The sequence below is a fragment of the Arachis hypogaea genome, chromosome 19 (assembly GCF_003086295.3).
Source record: "Arachis hypogaea cultivar Tifrunner chromosome 19, arahy.Tifrunner.gnm2.J5K5, whole genome shotgun sequence".
NCBI classification, from domain to species: Eukaryota; Viridiplantae; Streptophyta; class Magnoliopsida; order Fabales; family Fabaceae; genus Arachis; species Arachis hypogaea.
The window spans coordinates 28,161,066-28,178,050 of NC_092054.1; the positions used below are offsets into that span (position 1 = coordinate 28,161,066).

The window sequence follows — 16,985 nt, forward strand, 5'->3', positions numbered from 1 at the left end:
TATAATAATATTAGGTACAAAGTACAATATGGACCTACGATCTATATATTTTTTTGCCATTAAAAAATAACGCATAAAGACCAATATTAGTATATTACACAACTGAAAATTAACCCTACCCTCTTCAAGAATTCACCAACTCATGAGAATTCAACAGTGAATTCTTTTCTTATAATTTCTACATAGTTCCATTCAAAGGTAATCAATAATCATGGATTACAATGCTGACATTAAAGTTGCATCATCTAGCCTTATTTGCATGAGGAGACAATTATTGCAGCAAAAATAAACTTTTCTAAGGATTTTTATTGTGTTGAGTTACAAAAATCTAATGCAGGTGGACTATGTTTGAAATTAGAGGAATGCATGAAAGACAAATATAAGCCGTGAGCATTGCTAATCCCAGTCCAAGTCCAGAAGAGACACTCCAATTGCAACCAAACATCCAAAGCAATAAATAAAGGTCAAAGATATGTTGTGCTAAAACTTTTGAAGATATATAAATTAAATCCTTAGAAAAACTTTTGAGACATATCTTTTGAAGATATAAAACTTTCTCCTAAAAGCGTCATAATAATTTGGAGACATGTATTCACCATACAGGGAGAACTAATATTTAAGGATATGTAACAGATAGTCTAAACAAATTCAAAGACTTGAAATTTGGAAAGATTAAAGTACAAGGGCAAAAGCTTAAGGACTAAGGAGTATGAATTAGGATAACCAAACAGGAGGACAAAAGAGCTTCACATCTAACAATACTCTCTGGAAACTTCTATGGTCCAAGTCGAAGATGCCGATATCTTGAGCAACAGGATCATAAAATGATGATTGCGCCGCTATTTGGTTATCCGTAAACCAAATTTGATTTCCTTTGCTTAGAAAAGGCGCAGGAATTTGAACAGAAGAATTAAATCCAATCACTAGTATATAGTTACCTAAATTATCTAACGCTGACCATTCTTTTCTGTTTCTTTTTAACTCATAGATATCAAATTTGTAAGTTTCATATTCTTTGTTCTTTTTCTCTGTATGTCTTACTAACATTAATAAGCTTCCATTGGCGCACCCAACAAGATATTTAGGCTTGGTAGGGCTTAGGAAAATTTCAGATGGAGGTCTGGTTTCATGGATTCCTCCCTTAAGCCCTGCTCTTGTTTTTGTATCAAATTCATATAGCTGCCCGTAATTGTTTATGGCATATATCTTTTCTTGGAAAAATATTACATCATCAAACCTCTTATCTCTTGTTGGAAATTCTACCCATCTCATATTGCCAGGCTTGTAAAAGGCCAGTCTCCGGTTAGGTCCAAATATCACCAACGCCATAAAATTTTCAATGTCACACTCAGGAGATGAGTTTATAATAACCTTACAAACATGGAGTCTATGCAGTTCATCTCTTTCCGTGGTGCTCCTAATGTCACGAAAATCCCACAGTGTGTATTCATCCCCATGATTATCAGGCTGGTAATCAATTATATCAGGAAAAGTTGAGACCGGAGGAAGATCCAATCTACGATTTGTAAATGGATTTAACATTTGGATAGTGCCATCAGACATGGATACGACAATCAACCATCCATGACCAGAACCGCGAATTAACTTGCTGTAGGACTGCATCTCTGGCAGCATGATATGGTAAATATCTTTCTCTTCAAGGGCGCAAGTATCAAGAGTTTCATCATCTGCAGCAGCTAATTGCATGAGATGATAAATCTCCTCGTCTTCGTAGGAATGATTCTTGACAGTTTCGTCAGGTAACAATAACCACGGAATTTTGTTTCCATTGGGAATCTTTGGAAGTTTCAAGCTCCACTCTTTGCAAACCAATCGAAGCTGGATGTAATCATGGTAGGCATGGAACCGTTTTGAAATTTCTTTCAACAAATCTTCATCAATGTCTGCCCATCGATTAATCTCGTCCATGTTTCTGACTCGAGCTATGTTGAGTTACAAAGAGTCAGATCTAAAAAAAAAAAAGACAGAATTTGAAAATTCGTAGAAAGTAAACGTCAATTCACTCCACCCACAAATAAAACTACAAACACGAAAAAGGATTCATAATAATCGTCAAAACCAAACCCTAGAAAAAATGTGCTGCACCGAAGAATCATAAGCATAATTCAACCAAATCATGTATCGAACCTAAGAATCATAGGCATAATTCAACCAAATCATATGAATGAAGCCATATAGGAAATTCAATGTAGAATTGTGGCAATGATTTTATTTTGAATCAATAACAGCAAAACAACAATTCACCAAAAGAAATACAACATAATTGATTTAAAAATCAATCTTAGCAAAATTAATAAATTAAACAATTGAATTTATAACTTAATCTCAGCAGAATTAATTCAATATGAACGGACTGAATTCAAATAAAAATTGAAAACATTAATATCTCAAAATTCAGCAGAATCATCAATACATCATATGCATGTTCAGACTAAAATTCAAATTTCCGAGGGGTAGAGTCAGGGAGATAGAATCAGGGAGAGTTAGAGACTGAGACCTGAGAGGGTTGAAGCAGAGACTAGAGACTCCACGTCGGCGAGAAGGGGAGAAGCAGAAACGACGCAGGGGAGAAGCAGCGACGACCCACGGCGAGGAGCAGCGACAGAGAGAGAAAGGAGAGAAGGGGTTGGGCGATGAGTTTGAGAGTGGCGGTTCTTCGAAGAGAAGAAAGGATTATGGGTGCTGGCTGTTCTTCCAATTCCAACAGAAGATTTGGGTTTTCTGCTGGGTGGGGGTGTTATGCGCGGGGTTTTCTCACAACATTGATTTTTAAATATTGAATTACGGTTATTCAAAGATGGGGTTTCCTTCAAAGATTTGTAAAGAAAAATTTTGGTTTGACTGTTGCTCAAAGATATATACATGTGTTTTAAATGATTTAATTTACAATTGCTGATTGATATGGTTTCTAAAAGATAGTGTTTAATTTATTAAAAAAAGTTAAAAAATTAATATTTAATTTAAAATAGATAAAAATAAACAAAATTTAAAAAAATAGTAAAATAAAAAAATAATGGATTTGGATTCTCTAAATTTTGAATTTTACTTTAGAAAGTAAAGTGTGATCTCTCACCATTTATTTTATAGGTGGGACCAAGAAAAAATATGAGAGAGAAACCATTTAAGGGTAAGAGATCACACTTTACCCACTAAAGTAAAAATTTAAAATTTAGAGGATCCAAATTCAAAAATAATTACTCTCAACTTAAGATAGTTAAATTTATATTTTGTAAAAGTTACAAAATTAACCGTAATTAATTTCTTATATTATTAATTGATGGCTATTTGATGGCTACAAATGACAATATTTGATGGCTACAAATGACAAAAATTACTGGCCCTAGCATTACTCATTAATTTTTTATTTTAGAGAATTTAAATTTAAAATTTAGATAAATATAAATTTAGAATAATATCATTACACATTCAAATCTTTTTGTTAACTAAATTAATTTAATATAACAAAAAAATTTTTTTTTTCAAAATCAATGATATTTCATTAATAGAAATAAAAAGGAACAAGTGTCCATATTACAAGGACTCAACAAAGCAAAAAGAATCTCCCAATAATCATTAGAAACGAACACAATGTTAAATTCTTGGGAGAAGAGCAGAATAAGAAGATAATAATATATGTGAAGTTGTCGTGTTGAAAATACATAATACAAAGAGTCACCCTATTTATAGGGATATTACCAACTAACCTCATAAATATTTCATCTACTAACTACTGGTCATTACTAACTTAAATCTCAACTGCTAACAACACTAATAATATTTTAATATGCATCCGCAAGCTGGTGGATGGAAGAAGTCAATAATCTCCAACTTGGATAAATTTTGATGAGATGGTTGAAGAAGAGGCGTGTGGCGCGAGACGCAGAGGAAGAAGGAAGACACGTGTGTGGCAGGCTGACGATTTTAGTCACGACGAAAAGGAGAAACAGGGCTACTGCTCTAGTTCTGTGTTCGAGAGTGAGACAACCAGGAAGGAGCAGGAAGAAAAAGAAGAGAGAAGAAAGGAAACGTCGGGGACGTCGACGACGTCAGCGGATTGAACAGATAGATAAAGAGAGAAAGAAAATGTACAGACAGGAGGTGGTTTTTGACAGAGGAAGAAGGAGAAAGGAGAAAGGAAAAAAGGAGAAAAGAAGAGAAAAAGAAGAAGAAGTGACAGTGACAACAAACTTTGAGAGGCACGTGAAGGCACGTTTCAGCTCTCAATGACCATAATTTTAGGTAATAGAAGGAGAGAGGGAATGAAATAGTCAAGACAACACCAGGTTATTGCGACGCTCTCCATATTGGAAACAGAAGATCATCAGTTTAGAGGAGAAAGAATAGAGCCAATGAAAAAGTCATATTTGTTTTTGGAGATGATGGCCGTAGAAAAGGATCAACACTAAGAGTGATAGTTGCTGCCAATAAGGATAGGAATGATAAGGACAGAGGTTGGATTTTTCTTAGGATAAATATAAAAAGAGCTAGTGGGATCTTGTGCTACATTAGAAGATGATTCTGCATTAGAGAGGAAGAAGACAATGGAGATTGATTATTTGGGTTTGAAGAAGAAGCATTGTGATCTTTTACCGAAAAACTAATGGCTTATCCTCTTCAACGAGGATACCATGGCTCTGATACCATGTTAAATTTCTGGGAGAATAGCAAAATAAGAAGATAATAATATATGTAAAGTTGTCGTGTGGAAAATACATGATACAAAGAGTCACCCTATTTATAGGGATATTACCAACTAACCTTATAAATATTTCATCTACTAACTACTAAGAAGAAAAAGTGAATATTAATAATAAGAACTAAGAGGGAGAGTGGCACAGAAGATCTTGGTATAACTTTTTTATCGAAGCTACCATTACGACGTTTGCGCTCAAAAATCCAGATATTCTGTTCCTTTCAGGCCATCTAAAGAGTTATCGCAACTTGTTGCAGCAGAAATTGCCATGCGCTTGAGTTGCCGTCAACCACATGAGTTGAATTCAAGAACATCTGCACTAGGTAAGCACCAATTGAATTGAGATTGTCCCCAAATTTTTTGAACTTTTCTGCATCTGACCAAGCAATGAAGTTGGGTTTCTTCTTCTTCATGACAGCAAGGGTAAATTTTACGAGTGGATGGAAATCAGCAATAAAAAAGAAAGGAAATTTGTAGATGTTCATGGTAAACTTTTTAGAGAAATTTGGATTTTGTGGAGAATTGAGAGCTTCCACAAGGACGTCCATAGACCTCTTAGACTCAACATTGGAGAACAAAGCTCCAAAAATTCATGAAAGAAGTTGTAAGCAATCAGGTAGCCTGTAGAAACATTGTAATTGTTTGATCTGTGTAAAGTCCATTTAATTTTCTTTTTATTGACAAAATTCTACTATTAATATAACGAAAATAATCTATAGCTAACATTATTTCAAGTCTTATTATTAATTTGATTGGACTTAGTTTCATAAAAAAAACTTAAATACGTAATATTATTCTATAATTTAATAAAAAGTTGATTAAATTAAATTAAACATTTTATAATTTAAAAGTTTTAAATCATTAACTTTTTTTAAATTAAATAAAAATAATTAACAATTTCAGCAAAGTATAAAATAGAAAACAAATGACATGTTTAAATAAATTATAACTCAAAATTACATAATTGCAACATTCTCAATCTAGTTACATCTCAATCTAAACTTAATCTATATAAATTGAGACGGAAAAAATTTGTCGGTAAATAATTTTTTACGAAACTTTTATAGAGCGACAAAATTCGTCGATAATTTTGTCATTAACCAAAAATCCGTATGTAATAAAGACTAAATCTGTCTGGATTAAGCAATTTTGTTATCACTACGCACAACTCCATCTAGTTGTGACTTATCAACCAAATTTCGTTGAATATAAGACTAATAACTTCAAAAATCTAACATATCCTACAATCCTAAACAACCTTCTTTGGTACCATTTCAAGTTATCAAAATCCAACCACCTATTAGCTTATTATTTCTATCATGCACTTGTATTAACATCACTAGAATACTCTAACTAACTACCACACGATTTATGTTAACATTACTAAAATGACTAATCTATGTTTAAAAAAAGAAAATTTATTCACTAACCTCGAGGTGGATGGCGCCATCACTACGCACAACTCCATCTAGTCGATATAGACCATTCGGGTCGTCCTCCATGTGTTCAGCTTCTAATATTCCTGGGTTGCTTTTCGATGATTTCAGATCTGGATGGTGGGGTTGGGTGTGGGGTTTGTATGTTTTGTAGTCCGAATGAATGAAATTCGATTTGTATATATAGCCATTTTCACCATAAATCGAATCCATTTAATTTAAATTATTTGAGAGAGGTGTTGCATGTAAATCAAATATATGGTTTCGATTTACACAAACTACTAAATTAAAACCATTAGCTTTGATTTACTATGGGCTTCTCTTCACGTTTATGGATTGAATTGGATGGATTCGATTTACTAGCATATATAAATCGAATCCATTTGTATCGATTTAGTATGATTTTTTTAATTTGAAATCACTAGCTTCAATTTATATGCAAAATCCATTTACATGCAATTCGAATCTCATGAGTTCGATTTAGTGCGTATTTAGGTAAATCGAATTTATTAAATTTGATTTATATAGAAATACAACTTAGGACATTCAAATATTCTTTTACATTTTAGAGAATCTGTATGATATTAAAATGTTAATGGTTTATTAAAGTAAATTGTCCTAATTATTTATATCTAATAGATAAAAATTAAGATCACTTATAGCTCAGGCTTGTTGTCTTTATCAAACAGCTTTGCTCTTGAACCCCATGCATCAAAAGTTTTAATTTGAATAAATTGCCAAAAATAAAAAGAGAAAAAATTATTAAGAGGCAAATAATAAAGCCAATCTCAATCTCTTCATATTCTTAGTAGTTATTAATATTGATCTATAATATACGGTCATTCTCTGAACTTAATCAAATGGTCATACCCTACTTTAAAACATAAATCAGGTTTAAAGTAAAGAAAATTCAGAAGATAGTTAACGAATAATCGATTTTTCAAGAGGTCAAACAGAATATTATAAAGTGATAATTCTTTCTAAAGAAATTATAATTAATTCTTACTATTTTTCACTTACTTCTATAAAAAAGATTTTAACAATTCTTAGACAAAAGAGACGGTTATTTGTCACCAATAGTAAAATTATTTTAACGGTGATTATTGACTCATCACCTATAAATACATTGATATCTTTCAAGTATAAAGAAAATCCAATCTACTATAAACCTGCTGTTATTTTTACTAACTTAAGTATCATAGTGTCTTATAAATACCACCCCTTCACCTCCTCATGAAAAACTCGGACAGCGACACGGAAGGCGAGTCATCAGACGTCGTCACAAAGAGAATATAGACCTTACCTTCAGGCCCAAATACAACCCAGTTTCAAGTAACTCTTGGAATATGATGTATATTGAATTAGTTCATATTGATGAAATAATAATCCCGAAACTATTTATTTATTTGCTAAACTTTCTTAGCTTTATTCAGAGGAAAAATTATTTATTTAAATACCTCATAGAAATCATTGCTTATTGTTCTTCGATTAAGGTGGCAAGCAATGTTATAATGGCTTTTTTACTGAAATGCGCATGAGAAATTCTTTAATTCGCAATATACGCACGGTTTGATCTTCTTCTTTAAATATGCACGGCCATTTTGTTTGGGTTAGCCACAAAATGGTGCATTGGGTCTGACACGGGTCACATCTTCTACAGCAGGCAAAATGGGAGACCTCGTCTATGACACACGAAATGGTAGAATTCGTGTATGAAGCACACGAAATGAACCAACTCAATGCAGACACACACGAAATGGACAAAGCAGTGGAATACTTTACTGTAATCATGTTTTCAATTTTTATGTATTATTCAAGGGCCTTTTACAATACAAATTGTAATCATGTTTTACATTACCAATAATTTAATATAAATTTTATTTTTCCCTCAGAATTTAAAAGTATCATTGTTTTAATTTTGATCAATATTTATTTTTTTATTAGCTTACATGTTTTTCTTCTCATGATGCACTAGTTAATATTCTGCTCTAAACCATGTTTATCTGGCTGTAAAAGTAACTTTGTGAAAGAAAACGTACAATTCATGAATTAAAAAAAAAATAAAAGAGAAGAAAAGAAAACTGCACACTATTAAATTAGACAATGAAGCAGTATGTTGTGATTCTTCTTTTCTCATTTTTTTATATTTTACTTTTTCCGATACTTGTTTTTCAGATATGCTGCTTGCTTGTATTTTTATTTTAGGCATGGGCAAAGCAAGATCTTCTTCGTGAGCAAAACAAAGAGCTAGCAACTTCCAGGTTTTCTTTGATATATACTTTGCTGTCATGAAAAGAGATACATACCTGTACTCTTTCATGTGTATGGAAGCTCTCGTGTTTTTTGTTGAAAAAATGACACATTGGTTATTATCCAATTATGTTATTCTCAACTTTCAATATGCTTCAATGGATAAAATCTTTGTAGAAGGGAGCGTATTTATTCAGAAGCTCAAAGAGTTCATATGAAATAAATACATAATCTTCAAGAACATATTCAAGAAAAAGACATACAGCTTATTGTTGAGTTACAGAAACAGGTAGGCTGTTTATATTGTATGTTTTGTTGTGTATTTTTGTTTATTCAAATTGACATTGATGAGCCGTATCCTCAATTCGTGTCTGCTGTCCCGGATTTGTTCTGTCTATTTCGCTTCTGCCACGTCATTTCGTGCCTGCACTAAGTGAAATGATCCTAAGTGAAATGGTCCTCTCATTTTGTGGCCACCATACTAGGAATGGTGTGAAAACCCATTTCGTGTCCGCCATCCTAAAAATAGCCATACGCATTTTGAGAAACATTTTTACATATATACATTCTGGGAATTAAAGAATTTATCATGTGCATTTCAGTAAAAAAGTCTGTTATAATCCCTGTAAAAACATTCTTCAATGTTTTGTATTCTGCCTTTTCTAATCTAAAAAACTCAATGCATAGAGATAGATTAGTGCAAAAATTTGCAATAACGATGAATTTTAATTTAGATAAACTATTATATTATAAATAATGTTAGGGAACAAAAAGAGTATTAGCCAAAAACCAGCCAAATACCTATAGGTGAATCTAAAATCTCTACGAATTAATATATAATGTGTTTACACGTATTGATAAAATAAAAATATGAACAAATTAGAACAAGACACGTAGATTATATTTTTCACGTTAATAATTAATTTTTTTAAATACATATTATATCAATATTTTTACTAAATCACCTTTATATTTTAATAAAAATAAAATATAATTTTTATTTAATTTTTACAAAAAAATTAAATATTTTTTGTATTGGACAAAAATAACCTTAATTCTTTTGATTTAATAAAAAATTCAATTAATTTTAATTTTATAATTTTAAATTTAAAACAATTTAAAAATAAAAAATTCAAAACAAAAATATATCTAAAAAAAAAGTGTTTGATCTTCTTAAGTTTTTCATTTTGTCAAAATTAATAACAATAATATAAAATCACATAAATCAAACAAAATTACACTAATTACAAAAATCACACCAATGCTATAATAATTAAAATCACAAAAATCACAGAGAGGAAATTACCGGAAGGGAGAGGCTGACGACGGTAATGAAGAATGAGGAAGACGGCGACGCTCTATGGAACCAAGAAGACGTCGACGCTCTTTGGAACGCACAAGACGGCGACGACGTTCTCCTCGACTGGGTGAGGCGCGCACGAAAGATGTGGTGACTTTGGTAGGGTGTCGCGGAAGAAGCTTCTTTGTCTTCTTTACCAAGAGACAGATTGCAGGAAAGAGAGGGAGATACAAACACAAAGAAGAGATATGAAGATTGGGTGAAAAATCCAACAGAACAAAGAATAAAGTGAATTTTTTTAATATTTTTTAGATTTGTTTAATTTTTTTGGTATGAATGATTGATTAGAGTTCATAGAGAGATAAATAATTTTGTTAAATGTGTTTTCGTTTTTATTTTTTAGATTATTTAATTTTTGAAACGGTAAAATTAAACAATTTGATTAATCTAAAGAGTAACTTTTGTCTAACATATAAAAAAAGGTATTTAAGTCTTTTAAAAAATTAAATATTTTTTATTTTATTAAATTATAAAGATATTTTAGTAAAATTAGTTATATGATGTATAATTTTTTTTAAAAAAAAATTGATGCTGATGTGAAGAATAAATTTTACATACTTTATTATTTTTTGTCTATATTTTTTACGTATCGATATATATGAATTTATCATCGTACTAAAATTAAACACCACTAAATAATATATATACTTACCAAGGATTGAATTATATCTTCCACTGTCCCTTTTGAGAAACATTTGTTTATAATCTCCAATCTTTTTTTTCATAGTGAGAACAGGATTAGTTGAAATGCATTATTATAGTCAATTTTATCAAATAGCACACATGTGTAATAGAAGTATCATTTCTCAACAATTTTAATTAAGAAATATATTATGAGCAATACTAGGGGCCAACAATTTTGTGATTTATATTCATCAATGATGATTTTAATAGTGTGAGATTGATGTAAAATTTCATCCAATGACTCACTTTTTTTTATTAATTACATACTGGCCAAAATTTAACAAAATTACTGATCCCCTAGACTTTTCTATATATTATTATATATGCATATATAATAATATATTTCTTAATTGAAATTAAAGAAAAATAATAATATTCTTAATGACGTAATAATTAATTACCTTTTGAAAGGGAATTTCTTTTTCTACAGTTGGTTTCTCTGTAAAAGTTTCTATTATTAAAGCAGCAATTGTTGATACATTTGAAGAAGTAATAGCTTGTAAGGTATTTTCCAATGCATTAAGCTTCTATTACGTAGAATGAAAAGCAAAAAATTGAAAAAAAATAAAATTGTTGAGAAATGATACTTCATAATTACAATGTGAAATAAAGATATGGTTACTGTTACGTTGGGTAACCGGAGGTTGGTGGATCGGACTCGCGATGTTAGCCCAATTGTCTGGGGAAGAAGGTCTTTGATTTGGCTTCGAATTAAGAGCCTTCGTCCGACTTGTAGGTGAGTGATGGAAGTATGGTGGTACCTGCAAAGACACTCCGATACTTAAATTAGCAGGGGGTTTAAACAAATTAAGAGAGTATGAGAACTTGGAGATACCTGAGGGTTGTCAGCGTACTTATAGTGGTGAACCTATAACCACTATTGGAGTGGTTCTACCTTTTAAGGAGGATAACTGTCCCTTTATCTTAGGGAGGTTAAGATTTGACTCTTGAAAGTGGGTTGAGAAATTTTAAGGGTAGTTACTTATTTGAATAAGTGTTATCTGCCAGCTAATCTGGCTCCCGACTTCCTTTTAGTGGAGTTTGCGTAGGATCCGGCCTTTTGGACGGAGGTCGATTACAAGAAAAGGCCAATTTATATATTGGACATTTTTGTCTTATTTAGTCCTGGACCTTAATGTTAAGTCATATATGAACAGTTACATTATTATGAATCCAATACTATATATATTACCGTGGAATGGACGAAATGTGTAGCTAATCCACATGCTCCCATTTCTATTTCATCCAAACTAGCTCCAGTTAACCCTAAATACTCCCCTGCAAATAATAATTTGGTAAAACTAGCAAATAAAAAATCATATTGATTCATTAATAAGGCCATTTTTATGAAAAAAGTAAGAATTGTAGATAATTATTATTTTATAGATATATGATGTGTCTAAGATGTGTTAGATATATAATAATTTACATATTTTTATTATTAATTTAATTTTTTAAAATAAATAATTTAATAATATTTTTCGTATATATACACACATAATATATAAAATGAAGCATTTGAGTTAATTAATTAATCACCAAAAATAGCCAGAAAGCCTAGATAGCAAGTAACTTGCACCCACATCTGGAAAATACCCTATATGTAGTGCCTCGGGGATTACAAATACCTACAAATAATAATAATAATAATAATAATAACAATAATAATAATTCATCAAATATCAACACTTGTTTTTATAAATTATAAGTGAAGATCCAACGTGATTTTTTTTTTTTTATCATTTTTACGAAAAGTAACGAAATTTTTAACGGAAGAAAAAGAACACTTCGACTTCAAGTCTTCAACCTTCAATTCTCTGATTCTCTCTGAGTCTATGGAATTTTCCTGTTATTTTTACCATCAACTTGAAACAAAAATTATATAATTATGAAACTAAGTTGATGAATTAGTCGTTATTAATTAGAATGATAACAGATTAATTTTTCTCTTTTAATTTTACTATCAATTTTATTCTTTTGCATACATGTGAAAGGTCTTTTGTGTAAAAGAACACGATATGATTGGTGTAACCTTCGTTCTTGTACCGTAATTTTTTAACATTATATAATCTATGTCGCATCCTATATATTCTAATTGGAACATAATATTTTGGTAATTTAGTTTATAATATCGCATACTAGAAACCTAATTTTATTTTTGTTATTATTTAGTTGATTTTTAGTAAATCGAAAGTGATTTGATTTTAATGGTCTAGGAGCGAAATTAACTTTTTTTTTGCGGGTACTAATTTTCTAACCGTGCATCAAAGATTCTTTAATTAAGCGAAATTTAAAGAAAAGATAAAAAAAACATAAATAAAGGCTTTAAAAATAAGATTAACTAGAATTAAAATGGTTTGCATTGAATTTAAACAAAACAATAAAATGTCTTTGATTAAATCAAAAGACTTTTGACATAAAAATTAAAGGTTTCGAAACATAAAATTGAACAAAAAAGTAAATGTTGCTTGAAAGATAAATTTGCATGAAAAGTAAAGTTTGCGGAAAAGATAAATGAAAAATAAAGATATGTGAAAATTAACTCGAACAAGACTAAAAAAGTCTCTGGAATGTGAGTGTGCATGAGTAATTTCTGAAACAAAGTTTCAACTCTTGTATCTTCAAGGCCTCTCTTATTTATAGTCATTTCCTAACCGATCGATTTAAAGTGTAACTTCCACGTGTAGAGGTACATGCATGTTGATTTGCTTTCAATTTTTCCTCTCTCTTCTCTCTGTTCGAACTGGCCTTGGTATTGAAGAAGAAGAAAGTGGCTTGGTTGAACCGGTTTCAACCTTAGAAGCTTCCCCTTCTATAATAACGGTGAACGGCCAAGGGTTGAGACAAGAAGAGAAAGCATAGAGTTCTCATAGCTACCCTAAACTTACAGAAGTTCTTTTCCTTCAATGGGTTTTATTTTGTATTCTTTTCTTTAGTTTTGTCTGTCTGAGTCTCATGGTGAAAAAGGCAAACAGATTGAGGTTTGTAAGAAAAAGCCAGTGAGAGAAAAAGGCAAAGAGTGCAAAATTAAAGAAAAAGTCATAAATGTCTAAAAGTTCCTTTGTACATCTGTGTTGTGTTTCATGATCCTGTGAGAATTTCCTTACAAGTTGGGTTAGCACTTTGCAGTTGAAAACTTGGTAGGTAACCAAGTCAAGTTTAGTTTTGGAGATAGATTCTGGACTTGTCCTTGATAGGAATGGGTAGTTCCTAGGGAAGAATTGGTGTATGTAATCTGTTGATTATAGTAAAATTCCGTCACAATTGTGATGGAGACTGGATATAGGCTGCATTGCACTTTGCAGCTGAACCAGGATACTTCTTGGTGTGATTCTCTCTTTCTCTTCTACTCCATATCTGTTTCTGTTGCGTAGGAGACAAAATTAAAAAATATCTCTTGATTGGTTATGAAAACAAAAAGTAGAAAAATCTCCTGAAACTATCTTAAAAGGCAGGAAGTAATACTCAACAAAAAAGGGTTAAGATTCAACCCCCTTCTCTTAGCCATTGATTACTATCAAATCTGATGATTATTTACAAAAAAATATTTTAGTTCTGTATGTTTTATATAAATTAAAGTAGTTAAAATTCAAATTTCATAACATTTTGGAATAAATAAAAAATGACGATTGCTTTAATTAAAATTGTAATATTAAAATATTACAAGAAATAAATCGAAATATTAACTATTTTGATTATATCCATGTTGTTGGTTTTTATTTGTGTATTATACCTATACCTATGAGTGAGGTAGAAATTATTGATACTACATCACCTTCGGCACAAAATCCTTTCCCATTACCCTAATTAACATTGGGAAAGAAATTCAGAAACATATTAGTTCACCCATATATATAAATGCCAAATATTGTTTAGTTTACATTATAAAAGCAAACATATAATAACAAAATTATTAATAACTATAAGAAAGTATAATTTATTTTATTTTATGCTAATCTTTTAATCAAAATTAATTATTTTTAAAGTATAATTTTTTTATCATTATTTTTTTTTATTCTATCACGTTCATTCTCAAATAACTACAATCACTACCATAATTACGATCATTATAATTTTTGTTTTTATCTAAAAGAAAATTATAATAAAAACATAGATGATACCATTTTAAAAAATTTATATTTTATAAGTTATTTTTAAAATAAAAAAAATGATAAAATTAAGTCTAAGCAAGTATTAATTTTAATTGATTTATTTAAATAAAAAATATATTTTTATAAAAAAATAAATGATTTTTTTCTAAAATCGAATTATACTTTATTTATAAAAATAGAAAAAAAATGTTTTTAATATTTGGAATTTTTTAAATATTTATCTAAATATAAAAGAACTTTTTGTCTACTATTTCTTTTTAAGATAAAAAATGAATATTTTTTTTTTAAATAAATTTAAAATGACTCATATTCATGAAATATATGTATCTAAAAAATAAAAATCTCTCTTCATCTCAAAATTCCCCCCATTTTCAGTTTTCACCGCCATCTTCTCTCTCTCTCTCTCTGCCCTCGATTTTCAATTGCTGCCATTAATGTCGGATCATGATCAACCGCAAGATGATCAACCTGCAGGGCCAACCTATGTGTGCGCGCATTGTGAAAACGTGAAGTTCAGTCAGAAGTTGGATTTGGAAGTCCACTGCCGAGAATCGCATTTCAGGTTCAAATTCACATGCCAAAGATGTGGCAACAGATTCGAAACAGGGCCCTCGCGGGTTCAGCACATCAATGAGGTAAAGATTTTTTTTCAATTCTTTGTTTCCTTTCAGATACTAAGCAAAACTTGGTTTTTTAGTGCCTGCCCTGGAAAGGTTTTATACAAAGATCGCAAAGTAAGGCTAAGAAACAGGATTACTATCGCCGCCATTGATCTCTGTACAGTTGAGAGTGGTAGGATCTTGAATTTCTTGAATTTCCACTTGTTTAACATGATAGTAATTTGGGAATATTATTAGGATCTTGAATTTCCACTTTGTGCTTTTGTTCTTTAACTTACAGAAATTGAGGGATTGAAGCTCGGTCCTAGTTTGCAAAATCTTGAGCCTGCCTGGCAGGTACTGTTATAGTATTACTTGCTTTTTAGATGTATCGAAGAAATTATCTAGAGGCAAAGACTTGGACAAAGTAAAACTGATGTGGTTGTAGAAGAATCAAAATGTTTGTGTCTTATGGATGAATGAATCTCTGAAGCTGGAGAATTGTTAGGATTCTATACCTACTGCTGTGTATTGGATGAGTGTAATATTGTCGTCTTTCCACATTATATCGGCCCATACCAGAAGATATTGTTGATGTTGCAGATAGGTGAATGTGTGGCAAGATGGTGGAGACCGAACTTCAAAACCTATATGTATTCATACTGTCCTCCTCACATAACAAAATCAAAGGTAACTTACCATTGTCATTGAATATCATGTACTCCTGATTTTGTTGGTCCATGATTACAATTATGCTAGTACTTTGTGCAGGAGTGCAGAGTGCTTTACATGGTCCATTTATCTGATAGGGGATACTTTGAGGTGCCGGGAGATCTAGCACTTCTTGCTGTTCCAATGTTTCAACTGTGTGACAATGTTCAGGTATGGCAAATTATGTATGATTTATTTATTCTTTTTTCTTCCTGTTACTATGTTGAAAATTGTTTTATCAATTGGTGGGTATATAAAAACATTTCCATGAACTGAAGCTTTTGATTTTGAAGATGGTTCGACTAATCTTAAAGTTTGCATTAGAAGGATCATATCCTAATTTGTGTATGAATCAAACCTGGTTGCAGAAATATGGTTCCATTAATTCCAGCATTCCTCAGCAGCTTTCCAGATTCGAGTTTAGAATGATCAACAACTAATGCATACTTGGAACTTCCATTGATTCTTCCATGCTGATAAAATACCATGTCCTTTGGCATTTCAAGAACAAAGACCTAGTTAATTCATTCTTATCGTTTGCATAAACCTGCTGAATGTTGAACTGTTAGTTTCAAAAGAGACAGTAGTCTAAGTTTTGGTCACCTTGTATAGCTTTAGCCCTTTGAGATGATTGGTTAGTTCTTGTTAATTCGTTTCTGTACATATTACAACCATGTACATGTACAGATGTATGTGTGACATGAGTGTGCTGATATGTGACACAAGCATTTCATTTTGGACAATTATGGTGGGGGAGCAGCTTCGCAGAGAATGGGCTGTTGTGTAGCCGCAGCTTAGTGCGGACGAGCTTCTAATGCTGTGCGCAGTTTCCCTTTTTGGGCTCCGTTTTTTTTCACGTTCTTGTGCTCCATTATGTGGCTTGAATGGAGCATAAAGAATGGGCTGAGAGGCATTTTTAAAATGAGATTGCCCATGTATGCGAATGGATCTAATTGGAGTAGATGTTAGTTTAGCATGCACAACGAAAGCCCTGTTTTTGGTATAATAAGAACCGTCTAAAGAAGCATTCTAAGTCAACATAGCTGAAACACAATATACCATTTTTGAAACCCAATATATATAATATATATATAATGCTACACATTCTAAGTCTTTCTA

General features: G+C 31.2%; 2 protein-coding genes across 3 annotated transcripts; one reads left to right on the top strand and one right to left on the bottom strand.

Moving 5' to 3' along the window:
* Positions 1-400: 400 nt before the first annotated feature.
* On the bottom strand, positions 401-2,842 carry LOC112779299 (putative F-box protein At5g55150). Its single transcript, XM_025823547.3, has 2 exons — positions 2,519-2,842; positions 401-1,969 (listed from the first exon to the last, which is right to left on the bottom strand). The coding sequence occupies exon 2, from the start codon at positions 1,927-1,929 to the stop codon at positions 715-717; it is 1,215 nt and encodes a 404-aa protein (XP_025679332.1). The 5' UTR covers positions 1,930-1,969; positions 2,519-2,842; the 3' UTR covers positions 401-714.
* A 12,064-nt stretch (positions 2,843-14,906) lies between these two features.
* LOC112779301 (pre-mRNA cleavage factor Im 25 kDa subunit 2-like) lies at positions 14,907-16,609 on the top strand. Of its 2 annotated transcripts, XM_025823549.2 has the most exons (6): positions 14,907-15,191; positions 15,254-15,348; positions 15,457-15,512; positions 15,759-15,845; positions 15,927-16,037; positions 16,235-16,609. In XM_025823549.2, exons 1-6 carry the CDS (start codon positions 15,187-15,189, stop codon positions 16,304-16,306), a joined length of 426 nt encoding a protein of 141 aa, XP_025679334.1. In that variant the 5' UTR covers positions 14,907-15,186; the 3' UTR covers positions 16,307-16,609. The 2 variants fall into 2 exon arrangements, with proteins under 2 accessions (XP_025679334.1, XP_072083262.1); XM_072227161.1 differs by having other exon boundaries at positions 14,913-15,348.
* The last annotated feature ends 376 nt before the right edge of the window (positions 16,610-16,985 follow it).

What these genes read in the sequence shown, in the direction of transcription:
- LOC112779299 (XM_025823547.3), bottom strand. Translation starts at nt 1,929, where the DNA reads ATGGACGAGATTAATCGATGGGCAGACATTGATGAAGATTTGTTGAAA.
- LOC112779301 (XM_072227161.1), top strand. Translation starts at nt 14,991, where the DNA reads ATGTCGGATCATGATCAACCGCAAGATGATCAACCTGCAGGGCCAACC. An exon ending in ATCTTGAGCCTGCCTGGCAG is followed by an intron (nt 15,513 to 15,758) that starts GTACTGTTATAG and finishes TTGATGTTGCAG; the next exon opens with ATAGGTGAATGTGTGGCAAG. An exon ending in CTCACATAACAAAATCAAAG is followed by an intron (nt 15,846 to 15,926) that starts GTAACTTACCAT and finishes TACTTTGTGCAG; the next exon opens with GAGTGCAGAGTGCTTTACAT.